The sequence below is a fragment of the Clinocottus analis genome, unplaced genomic scaffold (assembly GCF_023055335.1).
Source record: "Clinocottus analis isolate CAN_PGR_092001 unplaced genomic scaffold, fCliAna1.0.p SCAF_2, whole genome shotgun sequence".
Lineage (NCBI taxonomy): Eukaryota > Metazoa > Chordata > Actinopteri > Perciformes > Cottidae > Clinocottus > Clinocottus analis.
Genome location: NW_027175931.1, coordinates 21,670,108 through 21,686,878, shown reverse-complemented (window position 1 = coordinate 21,686,878; position 16,771 = coordinate 21,670,108). Strand labels below are relative to the sequence as shown.

The following is a 16,771-nucleotide window of genomic DNA, read 5'->3' as shown; positions in this document are numbered from 1 at the left end:
AGAGTCATTAAAAATAAGGCCCTGATATATATATCTGACGGATTACAGGTGAAAAACTGATACTACATTTGGTTATATTTGATAAGTTTAAGAAAATGTGTTTATATATATATATATATATATATATATATATATATATATATATATATATATATATATATATATATATATATATATATATATATATATATATATACACATGCATATATGTATTCAGTTCAGGTAATCCTATTAAACAGACAGCAAGGTGTTTACATTATTTTTAAGCAGTGTTGGGTTTATTTAATGCACTCATGCGTTCAACCACGCGATAAATGTGTTAAACACATTGACATTCTTACAGAGAAGTGTGTTGTTTTGTGCCATGCTATTGATTTTCAATGAACATCCTCTTAGGAATGTGAACGTGTTGTACTTTTCATTGATATGCTTGCCATGTATTTGCAAACATTTCCAGTTCACAGCAAGGATAATCTGATCATGGTGTCTGACTTTGTCAACACTATTACATTTTGAGGGAGTCAGAGATTAATAACTTCCACGTAAGGAGAAAATAGAACGAGGCACAGGCTCGGGAGCATACAGAAAGATTAATGAGTGTCAAAAAACAAAGAACTCTCCTTTCTGTAATAGAATGGCATGTGTTTCATTTTTAAAGTCTTCACAGTGTGCTCTTCAGAAAGGACATTTTTCAGGGATCACTAAGAAATGACCCATTTTTATAGAACACTGAACACTTTTTAATCTGAAAAAATACTTTCCCACAAGGCTTCATTCCATCCGTTATTGGTATTGTATGAGAAACATAACGTCTATTTATATACATGTTCACGTTACAGAAATGATATTTAATTTAACGTGTAGAATCGGCCCGGTGGTATCTGGTTATTGAAAACAAAAGTCAGACTGCAGAACAACGTTTCCCAGTGTACGGAAAACAAAAAGTACCAACATGTACACCAACATACACACTCGCACACAAATAGCCATCTCTGCAAACATGTCATCATTGTTATGATGGCGCCGAGCAGTTATATCAGCGGGTAAACACATTATTGCAGCATTGATGAGCATGTTGAATACAGATGCAACTTTGAGCAGCAGAAACACGGCTGAGAAGCCCAAAATGATCCCGGACAACAGCAGAAACAAATGAAGTGTGCATAGTGTGAACAAGGTAGCGGCATCACCAGCTGGAAGGCAACAGTGTGCTGTTAGTTGTTCGACATTTCCCATAATAGACAGGATGTGTCAGCACACAATGAATTGTAGACCAGAGGTAGAAGAGAGGTAAATACTACAAGAGGAGCTTATTTCTCGAGAAACCGAGAAATGCTCTTGTCAGTCAACCTCCGCGTCCAAGATACAGCACTGTGTAACTTCCAGTTGGTACACATTTTGGTCAAGCAAGGACAACTTCCAGTGCTGCTTCACATGCCGCTCAGTTAAAGGCTGTATGCACTGTAAGAAAAAAATATGCAGGGAAAGAAAGGTCAGGCAATGTCTTGTAAAAGAAGAAAATAGAATAAGAAGATGTAAAAATCTTATGACATGGAATAAATAATGCTCCTCTTTTTTCAGTCGAGGCTTTTCACAGCTGGATGTCAACTTCAGGATGCATGGAAGCACGAAAACCTATCGAAATGAGATCCTGCAAGCAAAATCACATTCACTGATAAATCAGATGTGCGCTGAAAATAAATATAACCTCCTCCCCAACAGATATACTTAAACTTGCAAGATCTTGCAGGAAGACCAGCAGTCAGTTCTTTCATACAATTTTCAGTTTTTCTGATGTGTGCTATAAATTTGTGACATCTGGGGCAAAGGAAAAACTTGCCTTTCTCAAGAGGTGTCTCATTAAATCTATAGTGTTTCCATTACTTTTTGTGTGCGCACAAAGAGAGACACAAACATGTCACCTTTGAGGTGAGTGGTTGCCTGTTTGATCCTCTTCCTCTCATCTTGTGACCTGGGGAAATCCAAATGTGAAGGTTTAATTCCAACCTAATGTTCAACTTCTGTCTTCTTTTTTTCTTCTTAAAATAGGCAGTACTGTAATCTTAGGTAAGCAAGTTTCCTCTTGCGAACCGTCGCTAGAGAAAAGTCAGTGCACCTCAGCTCTTTTGACAAAGTTTTGCACATTAAAAAGCTGTTGCTTTAACTCTCCAATCTCAACAGTGTTTCCACCCCCACAGACATAGTGCTGTAGTTTATTAAGTTGGGGGGGTGGGGGTCTGGAACTGGGCCTGTTCTATGCTGTGTGGTGCTTTGTCTTGTGTTGGGCACACAGCTCTACTTCTGATTAGCATTCAGTGCTGATTTTGTTGTTCATGCAATGAGTCCTTTTCAAAATCGTACTGGCAGATATACCGTTAATCTCTTCTTGTCTGAAGTCCTTGCTCACAATGTTCTGTCCTCATTACATCTGACGAAGTGTCTCTACGTGAAAGACAGCAAAGCACTTTTCTTTATGCAACCAGTAACACTGGAGACAAACAAGCACCTATCTCCTGAGTGATGATGAAAGGAAGCTGTTTACCAAGCTGCCATGTTAGCCTGAGTAGTGTATTGCACAGAAGGTGAAAGTTGAAAGTTATTGAGTAGTATTCTTCCCAGGCACAGATTAGACCGTGAGGTGTGTGCGCGTGTGTGTGTGTGTGTGTGTGTGTGTGTGTGTGTGTGTGTCTATATATATATATATATATATATATATATATATATATATATATATATATATATATATATATATATACTCTGAACACTGGCACTGTAGAATATGAAAGTCTCCCTCAAGCCTTAAACAGACCTTTTCACCGTTGACCTGGTTTGTTGGTCATTTATCAAATACAGTAGTGCATATCATTTAGGTCATATTAGCGAATACATAACGGGTGTTTCTTTTGCCCTGATGTGTGTGAGTGTGTGTGTGTGTGTGTGTGTGTGTGTGTGTGTGTGTGTGTGGGTGTGGGTGTGTGTAAATAACTGCATACTACCCTCTTATTATTTGTTTTGGAGATGTTAAATAATTCATGACTAAACTGGTTTTATGGGTCATATTTGTATTCATGTGTTCTAGTGTCTACAATGTTGTATTGATAAGTTCTAACATTTGACGTGTCGTGACACGGTATGGTATGAATAAATACCCATCATAGTACTTCCATGTCCACATTCTAAACATTTAATCTTATACTACCTGACAGCATGGGTGGAGTGAATAATCATGGAGTTATCATAGTTACTCCTTCATACTGTACTATCTAACCTGCTCTTCCCTTGCTTTACCCCCTCATGCTATCAGTGGCTGGGACAAAAAGCAAAGCGAAAGGTGAGTTATTGCCTCCATTTTCTTGCTACATGATTTATGTTGCACACAGTTCCCAATAAACAATGTTTGGATCGCCCTTTTATCTCCCCCAAGAGCCCGGGAAGCATTAACATACGCTGCTTTCAGCAAAGCTTTCTGGGTATTTTTTAACCTTTATTTCTCCAGGAGAATTTTGCCGAACATGCTCACGCTTTTTTTTTTTATAGATACAACCTGCTTCCCATATGTATAGATTCATGCATTCACACCAGGGAGCGGCCCGCCTCACCCACTCATGCTTTTTTTCTATTTGGTCATTGTGCAGCTCCAGTGGAGCAGCTGGGGGGTTGTTCCTGGTTCAAGGACACCAGCGGTAGATGAGGGAGGAGAATGTTTCTCATTAGCTTTCCCAACCTAGATTTCCCCAGAAATACTGTGCACTCAAACCGGAGACCTTCTGGTCACAAGCCTGCTTCTCATACTTTTTATTCTACCGCTGCTCTTCAGTAGCCTAATTAATGCTTTGTCCTTATATTTGGCGACGTCGGTATTCACATCATAAACCTTGAATCTGATCTAGTGCCATATAAATTGTCTTATTGAGATTTATTATGCACTGAGCGTAAAGATCCAGCACCTAGGATGTTTTTATATTGTGTATTTCTTGTTGCCAACCCACAAATTACTACTACCATTTGAGAAGAAATATCCTGCAACAGATTATTTGATGATTCACAGACCGTTTCCCTTCCTTTCATATTGGATATTAATTTTCTGTTATTGTTCATGTTCTTATTGCTGCTGATAGAATTGAAGAATCAGAGCATCAATAGACTAGTGTCTCAGTGGCTTTGCCTGTGTGCTTATTGATGTCGCTGTGTAGTAACGAGGGGATTGTGTAAAAAGAAAACAATATGCCAGTTCTTCAGATTTATTTGCTTTAGTTGTGCAGTTGACCAGTTTGACATTTTACTGTTGTCTTTCCTGTGTGACAATGAAATGACGAGCTTCCCAACATTCTAATCAGAGTCATACGCTCATGCATTATTTATTGTAGTCCACTGTTTTTGTTTCTTTGGCGATTTATTTGTTTCTTTTGTTAGTTTTTAGTGAATATGACTTCAATCAAACCCACTAACAACTTATGTTCCTACTGTTCATGAATCTTTTTCCCCCTCCCCCCACCTTTTCAAAATGCAATGTTTTCTAATTACAGAAGTAATTCAAGGGCAAGTTTTTAATTAACAGAAGATACACATTCAGCATCCGAACCTCTAGAATCTCATTAAACATTGAGAAGCCTTTTTCAACAGCACTTTCAGCTCCAATTATGGTTAATACATTGGTAGCACTTTATAAATGCATTGTATTAATAATGATTAAGATAACTAATACGACCACATGTATCAGTCTTGAACATCCATTCATTGGTTTTTATCAGCTTGCATACTAATAACTGCAGTGTCATTCGTCGAGTAACTGTTGAAGTAGAGCGTACAGTAGAAATCATTATAACATAAAACATGCCTTTGGATTTATACAGCGAGACCTACCAATTGATTTATAGCAATTCTGTAACCACAGTTATTGATTAAAGTGTAGATACTGTTAAGAGAGAATAGATTGAAGGCACTCATAATGTTTCTTTTGTTTTTATTTTTACTTGCTTGCAGTTGGGCAAGCGCTTCTGAAATCTACTTGTTCAAAGTCCATATAAACTTTCCTCTATTCAATTTTGTTTTATTATTTAGTGGTTTATAAAATAACAACCAGACTAAAGTTTAAGATTAAAAGTTTTTTCTTGTCTTTTTCTTTCAAAACTGCAGGAGACAGGAGACTCCTGATTGATCTAAATGCTCGATGCACGAGCTAATAAACTCATCTGCTGTTGTTTTGTCACCAGTGACCAATCAGTGCTGCACACGCGGAACACAGATGAGAAGGAAGCTAGACTCAAATTGTGTTAATTGATTGAGCACATTTAAAAACAACAGAAGTTAACCTTTTAGCCTCCATCATCAGCTCTGGGGAAAAAATATGTTTTGTCATTTTGACCACTTGGCCAAGTTAGTTGCTCGATTTACGAGCCTCACGTGGCAGTGTAATTGCCCCGACAAGCAAGTCCCTGAATGGCTTCATTAGTGAAATTGCAAGTCCATCCAAATCGTATGTCTTTCATGTGAAAGTAGCAACGCAACTTGTACTTGTGTTTTGTTTTCTGCAGATGTGAGAAAAATGCTGAAAAGTTATTCGTAGTGAACCACATTGCAGAGGTAAAACATAGAAGTCATAGAGTACAATTGTGGTATGTAAGCATTATCAAGGGCACATTCAGGCAGGTTGAATGTGAATTTAACGGTAATTGTATTTCTGATAGAGGTTATGATACACTTTAAGAGGACAACGCAAGGATTCTCCGTGTGATAAGATTTCATTGAACATCTAAAACATTTTTCTGGTAACATTTTATAGCCGGTTTCGTGGAGATGAAGCATGAATGCATGGCTCACAGAATAGAATAAAATAAATTGCAATCAAGTTTATGTTCAACTGAATTCTTATCCATGTTGGTGGAAATGTTACGTAATCTTAATTTGAGGCACATCACATGTTCGGTCGTGCAAGTAATAGCAGTCGTATTTCCTGTTTCACCTGGAGACAGTACAGTATTTGTGACCCACTTTCTGACGCTGATGTATTGCCACTTTCCACTTCCTGCACAGCAAAAAAAAAAAAAAAAACACTGCTAAGAGTTTCGCCCAGCTGGGATATTTATTGTCAGTTCTGTGTCTTGTCCACCCCCTACCTTTCACGTACCTCCCCCACTGTGTCAAATCACAGGGGAGGACAGTGCTCAGTACCACCTCTGAGTCGAGGGAGGTTTACTTTTGCTCAGGCGCTATTCAGTAACAGGCACCAAATGTCCTTTTTGATGGAGGGTAAAGTTGACAGACAGCTCACTTCGTCTTGGTTATTTCCTCTCTAACAGGCTTCATCGGCTCCGTAACAGCTCAATCAACTGACTGCATCATTTGAGATCACACTATCGTTGCCGACTGTGAATACAATGCCGAGCTGATGCACCGTTGTCGTGCGGTGGGTCACTGCAACATTGTCATTGTGTCCATCTGATCTGCTGTGAACTGTTCTTGTTTACAGCTGATGGAAGCATTGTAGAAAACCACTATAATCCCAGAGCAAATAAAGGATGCATACGCTTGAATGTGTCTCGATAAGGTTCCACACAAACACATTTAATGCAAGAAAGATTTATATGATATTTGGAAAAACCCACCCGGAGCACTTGCACCTGAAATGAAATGAACAGTTGAGATAAATGTACTTTATTACCTCATGCAAAAGTGAGTGACATGGAGTACAATCTTGAGAAAAGTAATCACAGCCTTTGCTGTTACGTATGTTATTTGACAGAATTAATTGCATATTTGAAGGCTGCATAGTAAAATTGTAAATGTTCCCTGTTGATTTGACTTTGGACAGGTAATTTAAAGATTAGCTGCAGTTAATGGATCAGATCTAGATTTAGTTCTAATTAGCAAATACCCTTAAATAGTTGCTTAAATCTCTCCAATCAACTAGGCTGATAGCTATTTAAATGGTAAAGCTTATTGAGTGTCTCAGATCGGCAGGTTTGCCATAAACATGAAGAACATCTTTGCTGGTGTTAAACCAATAGAACCAATAAATTACACTTTCAGCTTGAATGAATTTCCGCTTGATTTTGGTGACAGAAATTACCTTTTTGTCATAGAAGGAAATTACATGATGTTTTGCCATTTTTTCTCCTTTTAATACTATTCTGAAAAGGTCACAAAGGTGAAAACAATTGGATAGGATGGAGTTACTTCATGGGCCAGTAGAGTAACAAAAGCAGCGTGTTTTACCTACTCCCATTCACTTTCAAAGCATTTCTTTTATCGACACAGTTCAAGGTATTGAACGTGTCAATGAGCGGATTATATTCATATCTTATTTAAATGCGCTTCCTCTTTTAGTTAAAATCCAGAGTTTTGCATTGATCATAGCCTCTTTTCTTTTGTTGTTAAACAGATATTTTGGAATTTTTACATATTTTCCTCTCTTGCCCTACTCATGCAAGCTTTACATATTTCATCATATGCCCCAAATAAATACGCAATTAGTACCAGCTACTAATGAAGCTGTTGCAATCTCGTAACCATTTAAAATTGCGACAGACAGAAACCACACAAGGGTTTTGCATGTATTAGTATTCTGCATACTGGCAACCTGTAGCCCACATTCTCAATAGTTGTCTTCTTGTGACTTTAGTGAATGGAGCATGTCGTTTCCATGTTTGAAGAAGAGTGTTGGTGCACTAACATACCGTTTGGAACATCAATGAGCAATCTGTTTCTAACCATCAGATAAGTTAGAGGCAGAGCTGCCGTTAATAGCAGAAGCTGTTCCTGTTTTGACATTTTGTCAAATACGCACATGAGATACTAAATCCAACATTAAAGTATTATAATACTTAAACATTGAGACCTCTTTTCGACAGAGAGCGATATTAGTACGGTAGAGATGGCTACGTTGAGTAGATTTCTAGAACCATCATGTTAACTGGTATAATTGTTTCAGAATGGAAGGTTGTGTGGATTCATTTCCAGCAGTCCTTCACAGAAGGGTCAGGATTAATCTAAGACACTTCACTCCCTTTGAGGGGGTGCTGTTGTTAGTGTTGGCAGGAAGACCACATAAATGGCACTAAGCAATAATATTAATACTACTGTGGAGCATCATGTGACAGGCAGTCATTATCTGGACAGCCCGAGACCAACACTCTGGGGCCTGATTATGGGTCTTTCTGAGCAGCTGCATCAACTTTGGGGTTAAGATCTGTTAGGTTTTAAAAAAATATATATGTTATTACATTTTCTGAACGTGGTCAAATTATCCTCACTTCCAATGAATCTCAATTTAGGGTGTGCATAACTGTCAGAGAATAATCACAGAAGTCACAGCAATCCATTTATTTTAGACACAAAACATTGAAATACAGTAAGAAACTGAGACTATCACTGTTGAATCCAGTCTGGCTTTGTGGTAACACGCACGTCTGACAATGCCCTATTAATGATGCCAAAGCAAAGTGTACGGCTCAGGGGATCTGCTGAAGATTTGTTCCTTTTTTTAATTCCATGTCAGTGAGTAATTGTAAAGTTGAAAGGAACAAAGAAGTAGTGTAGAACAGAGTACACCTATACTTGACCTAACATGTTCAGAACAACCTCATGTCAGGCTAATGGTGTATCGTGAAAGAATCCTTGGAAGAGTTGGTTGTAATTATTTTAGACAATGAAATGACAATAAACACAAAACAGGAACCACCTTCAGTAACGAACATGCGTTCATATGCTGTACAAACCTTACAAAGGCTTATTGAAGTCATATCTGCTTTCGTAACAGAAAAGAAACATTGAATTCACAAGAACATACTCTGTTTAAACATGAATAGTTTTAGAGCTGGACTAATCACTTTGGAAGGCGTTTTGGCTGACAGAAACAGCTCTTTCGTCCAGGGGGAAACTAACATTAATAGTGTGGCACTATTATCGTTAATATGTGTTTTTCAACATTGCAAGTTTACAGTGCTAAGAGGTGAAATTGTATTACATTAATAAAGCTTCTATAAAATGTGTTTTAAGTAGATTGTCCTTGACTGTGCTGTGAGAAATAACAAGCTACCAATTGTCAGTTCATGCTCCTGAGAAATTGTTCATTCAATTCAAAACATGCTTCAACTTAAAGTTGAACTTGTGAAACTATCAACATTTTCGTCAAAGTTAAAGGAATGTGTGGTTGTATTTTGACCCCGTTAATCTTATGTTTTCCAGTTAAACCAAGCATCTTTCCACTGTTAAGTCACCCAAGTTGTCAAAAAGAAAGCATTCTGTTTGGTTAAACTGTTTGGTTGGAGCAGATTCACCTGGATTTCATTATATTTTAACAATGCTGTTGTGTGCATCAATGTGAGGATACAACAGATTAAATATCAGAAAATATGCTGCTAAGGTGTTTTTAAGTGGACTGAGCATAACTTAGAAGCATTGAAACATTGGCTTCACAGATTCAACTTTATTTACATGTTCAGTTCCCTCGCTCGAACTAAAAATCAATTACCAAAGCAAGGCCAGATTAATGCATTCTACAACAATTATTTCCCCTGACAAATCTGCCATTGTCAGAGTGGCTTTACAGTAGGCCGACTCCACACTGTTGTGTAACAGTGTTATATTGCTGCTGATACAATTAGCACTATTTCTGCTAACAGAAGTCAAAAGTGCCTGCAAAACAAGCAATTAAAATCATTTGAATTTAAATTTGAAAAGGCCTTCTTGTTCAGATGAAATTGTAGAGGTGATTTGAATTATGCTGAATTGGCAGTCAAAGCTGGTCTGAGCTGGTCTGGTAGCACATCTCCCAGCCGAGGTATCCTGTCAGTAAAATGCAGTCATCTTTCATCTTGAAACCAGACTTAGCAACTGCCAAGAGCCCTACCTGTGGTGTGAAAGCTGCACTCTGATGTATGAGGGGGCAAAAGGTCAGAGACATAGCTAAGGGCAAGGCCTCAACCATAAAAGTTACCAATGAAATATTGACATCAGTTTAAAAAAACAAACAAAAAAACCCCAAATGGTTGCCAATATGGTCCCTTCACTTTTAGTCCTGGCCAAAATTCTATTTTATTAATTTAGCCCAGGCACACATTTTTTTTTACTGGGGGCTTTACAGCATAGAACATTATCTATCCTTAGACAATACCATTCGTAAGGCAAAAAGATATAAAATATAGGAATATTTAACTGTCCATTATGAGAGCAATTTCCTTTTGAAAGGATTCCCTCGTTGAAGAAAATATTTACTGGACCAAATTTGGAGGGTCATAAGCTGCTTTGTCTACAGAGGTGTACTGTAGTCCAGAACACCAGAGCCCTGGTCTTCGTACGTGGGTCAACAAAGTCGATCAAATGTCTGTATACATGTGTATATATATACATGTATGTGTAGATTACCATATAACAAGAAGTTTGAATATGTGTATGTATTATTCATTATCAGAAATTTAATCAAGCAGCAAAAATACATTGCCATTCTCTGTATTCTTATCACATGTCCACCTTAATCATGTTCAACAATAACAATGTGTCTGGTGTAACACTGTCATACTATTATGAATGCTTTCAACACATCCAGAAGTTTTCGAAGCGCTAAATAAATGCGAACAGTACGGCATACAGTAAAGTATGAGTCTGTGTAAAGTATGAGTGACAGTCTGTGCTCAGCTGCGCCGTGTGGCGTTCAATGTCCAAAGGAACATTAAAGAATCGATAGCGCTCGTACAAGAAGTCATGATGATGTGAGAACGGATCTTGGCGATCTGGAAGAACTCTCTTCCTATAAAACTAATATAACTAATATCGCTCCTTCATCAATAAGGAAGGAAGCTGGCTTTCTTGGCCGGTGGGAGTGGCCAGCTTATTCAGTAAATTTCACTAAACCTGAGTTTTCCAAACTTGCTTCGACCAACCAAAAAGCCTGACATGTGTCATCTTATCCTGAAAATTATCCAGTTAACTCAGTAAGCCAGGTATGAAGAATAGGGCCCAGATGAACTGGTTGTGTAAAACAGCCAATGTGGTCTAACAGGCAGTAATGCAGAGTGTAAAAAAACGCACTAGAAAGAAACATTTTTATGATCGTAACACATGATGAAACAACCCATAATTAAGCTTTGGTGTACCATATAAAACTAAATAGGTGAAGGCAACGAGAACTGAAATATTTCTCTCTCACAACTAATTGGAGTGTTTCCAGAAAAGCCCACCCTTCACCTGTATCTGCTCTCATAATAAATGATTCCAGCAAGATGTTTTCAGTGCGTTCAGAAAGGTTTATTGAAGAGCACAAATATTAACAATGGGTATAAACTATAGGTTTTTATTTTGGAAGGAAGGTTGGATATGTTTCTTTAACCCTTAATCCTGGAGTTATTTATAAAAGATAATGTAGTTGGTGTTACAATCTATGTGATGTGTGAAGAATCATGTCTGCTGAACTGGTGGATGAGTCATATGTGAAAGTGTCTGTTAGTTATTGTGGAGAAAGTGACTGAGCCAAATGAGGATAAATTGTTCCAACACAAGTAAAAGAGGAGTAACACAAAGATGCCAACAGGATGTTGTGAACAAAATATAAGACACACTTTTACAAAACTGAGAGCTGTCTGTATTTGTCTCACATTGGAGATGGCAAGCTCTATTATGTTTTGTGCTCTCCACCAAGGAATGCACGCCACAAGAGGCTTCAAGTTTTAATTAAATGGAATATTTATACACTGCGGATGTTCAACTTCCTTTTCTCCCAATATGCTGGCAAATAGGCCATGCAGTTTAGAGTTAGCCAATTAATTACTATTCTGTCAAGACACAGCAATTGTAATGATTAATGACCATGTTCTCAAGAGTATATTGTCTATTTAAATACCTTGTAAGTAATAATGCAAGATATTTGATCTTCTTTCCCAAACTCCTCACTTTTCAGCTTCACGGCCGTTACTGTCAACAAAAGAATTACAATGAATGTATTTGTGAAAAGTTTAAAAGTTGTTGTTTTTTTTTTTATAATAAAGCCAGTTTTTCAAATATGAAATTTTATACATACATGACATATTTAACAACTGGCTGTCGGAGATTCAGGGTTAATTTTAGTCTCCATCCAAAAGATTTAAAATTGCGGAGATCAAAGTAGTTGTATGTGTATGTAAATCACAGATTACTGAGAACATTTATGAAATAAGAATGTAATACTTTCATCCATCCACCCATTATTGTTCTATCTTGCTGTTTAGTTTTAGTGGCGTAGTTAAAATACTCTGCTTGAAATTGTTTTCATTGGCATTGCCTCAACCTAAGCTTTTTGCATCCATACATAAGTGTTTACATTGCAAGTCGACCACATCAATCTTAAACATTCAGTTTTCAGTGTGGATACATAAGTGAATCATAAAAAAAGGTTATTACATGGCATGTTGTCATTGGCAGACCACGTATGAAGTTACCATAACTTATTAGCATGCAGAAAGGAGCTCAGCAACTCCAACATCTCTATCAGCGCAAACAGCCCCCATAAAATTGAGCACCAGATATAAACTTGTGGTTTAATAAAATGCCTGGAATTAAATTCAAATGAAAATTAATAATTGTTAGCATTCAGTAATGAATGGAGGCATCGGCAATTTCATGAACTATTTTCTGAGTTATTTGTTTTCTTTTTATCCGACCTGCAGTTTACAGTTTATTCTGCAGTGGTGTGCTTGACTGCTCTCCAGCCATTCATCAAGGCACTGCTTTCCATTATTTGGTGCAGTCAGCTGAAACTGAGAAAGGCTTTTGGGTGGTATGGCTTATTCTTCCTCCCTAACGCTCTGTTCTTCTCAACAGAGATGTTCCTCGTATTTTTCTCCGTACGACCTGGATCAGTGGTCATTAGACGAGTCGTGAAATTATACACAGATCTCATATGATCCGGTTTTCACAACTAGTTTCCCGGAATGCTGGGATTTTTCCATGATCATCCTATCAAAACAAAACATTTTGTTTTACATTATCAATAATGCTAAAGCACTGAATGTATGCATCAGCTATCTGTTTTAATCCTACCTTTAAGTACAATTATAAAGATGTATATATCCCTCATATTCACATTTTAGCTGCCCATCCAGCCCACAAGACTTGCGAAATCAATAACCTAAAGTATCATATTCTTGGCTTCTAATATTGTCAGACTCAGATTCCATCAGGGTACGGTTTGAGCTGCATTCTGATAACAGCATGAAAAGGGGCTGGTTGAGATGAAATAAAATAGTTTATCCTTAATGCGCAGTCAAAAGCCAGCAATTCTGAATATATGTGTTGATATTTATACTCTACACCTGCTGCACAGCCCTGAACCCATACTAAAATGTATAGAGATGAAGAGCAGACATTTACATCTCTGTTTTAGCAAACATCATTCTGTGTTTCCCCTTTAAAACCTAATCATCAAATATGTGTGTTTACATTGAAGATGCTATCCTCTGCTCCACATTTACATTTCTACCTTATTTCAGCTGTGCAGGTAAATATTTGATTCATGAGGCAGTGTCACTTGATTCTGTATGAGAGTTAATGTCACAGTGGAGAGAGGTGTCAGCAGCATTCTGACTGTGCGAAGCCCAGCAAACAACTTGACTAATCTCATGTGTGCTGACATTGTGACTGATGATCAGTGTGCTGGTGGCCCACCTGAATGTGGACCATAATCTCCCAGCTTAGGGTGATATTGCCAGTTTCAGCTTTCACTGGAGTGGGCTCTTTGCTTCAACTGTAAAAAAAATAAATAAAAATAAAACAGCAAGCAGCTCTCAGATGTGGCCATCATAAAAATTATTGCGAAAGAGGAAAGCACTGCTAGGGGACCAATTATAGCTTTAAGCTGTAGGCCTATAAGCAGCATGATGTTAGAAATATTTTTGATTAAAAGCACCTCGGCACAAAAACGAAACAATAAAACGTTTGGATTTTAATTGATTAAGTTTTCTTTTAGAGTAAAAATTACTTAATTGTCAGTTCAGGGTTCATCTTTTCATGTTTTTAATCTTAACCTCCCTTTCTGTGATGATAAAGGGAAGCTGAATTGGAAAGAAAAAGAGAGAGAGAAACACTGATGTGATTTATTACATATTGGATTTTTCTGTTTATGCTGTTTATGGAGACCTTTCAGTTTATGACTGCCTGCATGTTCCGGTACACATTCACACTGATCTGGTACCTCTCGAGGTAAACAAACAAACAAAATAATAACATAGAGAGAGAGCGAATGCTTGGTTTGTTATGATGATTTTGTTTAATTTTAATAGCTTACACCTAGACGTTGACTTTTTCTCACCCCTTCACCTCTTGATTTACAAAATAAAGCACTCGTGTTTCAGAAGCAGCGCCTGGTGCTTTCGTCGCGTTATCTCAGGTTACTGAATCCTCACCTCACCTATTCAGGTCCCACGCTGTCTACTGTATGTGAAAACTGTTGAAGTGTAATGCAGCCGTCTTGGACTAAAAATAAGTTGCCCCTCTCATTTAGATAGGCTTGTGTCTAAAAGCTTTAAAAGAGATACAGCCATGCCAAGTATTGAAGTCATTTAGCCTGTACTGATATGTTTTGTGTTCAAGAGATGGTATAGCCTCCCCGAAGGCATTTTGCAAAAAAGAGTAGGTTTATTTCTCATTTCATCACTGCACTTCACAGAGTCGTCTTGGATGATCAATAAAGCAGACAACCTTCATACCTCCATTACTCCTCTCAGAACAGTTTGTTCCCTTTCACTGTGTTGGCTTTCATAGAAAAACAGCCATAGTCCAACGTAATCTACACTTTTATCAAGAAGCTGTCATTGCAGCTTTCCGTACCTACAGTATTATTTACTGCTAAGGCCATGATTTGTTGTATTTATTTGGATTTCATTTGGGTTTTTTGTAGATGAATGAGGCAATCCAAGTGTGAATTGGGGTGGTCTTAGTCAGAAATCCAACATTTAGTGGGTATTTATTTCAAACATTCCTAAATATGTTTTGTGTTGTGTCTCTCACGAATGAAAGAGAGATTTAGTCTTTCATTTGTGAACCACAATGTGTTGCATCTTAGCAACTTACAGCAGTTTGAATTAAAAGGTAATAAGGGTTGATATATTTTTGACTGCGACAGATGTCAGTACATGCCCACACGGTTTTAATCAGGAAAAGTAAGTGAAATTGCTGTATGGACGTACAATGGATGTGTAATGCCCTCAACCCATTATTGCCACATTATTACTAAGACATTATTTTTCAATAAAGTATTATCTGGTTGTTACCTTTGTGATAATCCTGTAATTCACAACATGTTAAGCACTTGCTATCCTCTTATAGACTCGTAATGTAGTGCTATGCAATACACACAAATAAAATCAAATATGTGTTGGAATAGCCCTCCTCATTACACACATGTGCGTCTCTAAAGGCAGGTCAGTGTGTAGATTGTCACATGGCACAGCGTCCGGGAATCAGTTTGTAGTTCAGTGACTTTGGAGGCTGTTGTTTGGCACTGTAGTGTAGAAGGAAGGCCGACCGCCTTCCAATCATCATCTCAAGTAAAATGAAAAATTCAGTTTGTACTTGACGCGGGGGATTATGTTTCCACAGAAGGGACCGTATTTACCATCCTCTAGACTGCTACAGAATGTCAAGACTGGAATTTCATGAATGCATTTGTGAAACCGAGTTAGCTGTAGACACAGTAACCTGCACTGGCACTTCTTTTAAAACTATCCTCATGACACGGCTTTACTACTAATTATGTGAACCGCTTTCATTGGCCTCGATAGCATAAAAAAAAAATACATTTCTGCAACAAGCCTTTACAGCTGTAGATAAACCAACCAGGACTCGAGGGATTGTGAATTATATGCATTGCTGTTTAGATTTGACTTTTTTTTCATATAATTATTGTGAATAGTGAGCAATACACACTGGAGACAGACAGCAAAGAATCTGGGGAGGTGGTGGGGTAGATGATATGACAAGAAAAAGTTGAAAGATATGCAGGAACTGACAACAACACGGTACCCCGTTCACAATGCATCTGCATCAATTCCTCTTTTTAATATGATATGCCGAGCTGATTTTGCTGGACTACCTACTGTCATGCAGCCAACTGCATGTGTATTATTGTAATGATGACATGATGGAACTGTGACGGGTTTGTTGATGTCATATTGGGTGATTGGGTGTAATGAGCAGATAAGTCATGTGCACTGTTGGGCTCCCATCACTCGTCAGCCTCACCTTCACCTCTAGCTGACAATGGTCTTCATCAGGACAATCGAGGTCAAGGAAGGTTCACAGACCTTCTCCCCCATTTGAGCTGGACTAATGAGGCAGACACATGCTCCCTTAGTTGAAATGTCCCTGTGGTGAACTGTACCTTGGAGAGACAGAGACAATGTCACCTTCATATTCAGGCACATGATAAAAGGACATTTTAAATCAAGAGAAGACATGCACACAGATTAGCCTGTGATTAAAATGTGTGAACTCAAGTGCTCTAACACAGTTGTCGTTTGCTGTTGTCATACTTGAAGGGGCTATTCTGGTCAGGCTCATATTAGCTTACACTTTGTCTTCTCACAATTCCCTGCAAAAGAGTATTGGGTTTTAGACATCTGTTTCTGAAGCTTGGCAGAGTTCAACAAAGCACAGGCAGGATAGAAATGCTTCTGCAATGTAATTAGGCGACTTTGCTGAGACGACAAGTACAAATGTGGAATAAGAAGGTAAAATCCAGCAAGGCTGGGTGATTAGGCCTCATTTGGATGTCTTCTGCACACTGTGACTAGCGGCTGTTTCA

At 38.0% G+C, this 16,771-nt stretch overlaps 1 protein-coding gene across 4 annotated transcripts in view; it reads left to right on the top strand.

The window, feature by feature from the left end:
- cadm2b (cell adhesion molecule 2b) overlaps window positions 1-16,771 on the top strand; it is a 119,868-nt gene that overhangs the window by 77,287 nt on the left and 25,810 nt on the right. For 3 of the 4 annotated variants that reach the window (XM_068585405.1, XM_068585404.1, XM_068585402.1), the window contains exon 2: window positions 3,305-3,331. The exons of the other annotated variant lie outside the window; for it this stretch is intronic. In XM_068585405.1, coding sequence (XP_068441506.1) covers window positions 3,305-3,331 — 27 coding nt within the window. The remainder of the gene's footprint in view (window positions 1-3,304; window positions 3,332-16,771) is intronic. 4 annotated transcript variants of the gene reach the window in all.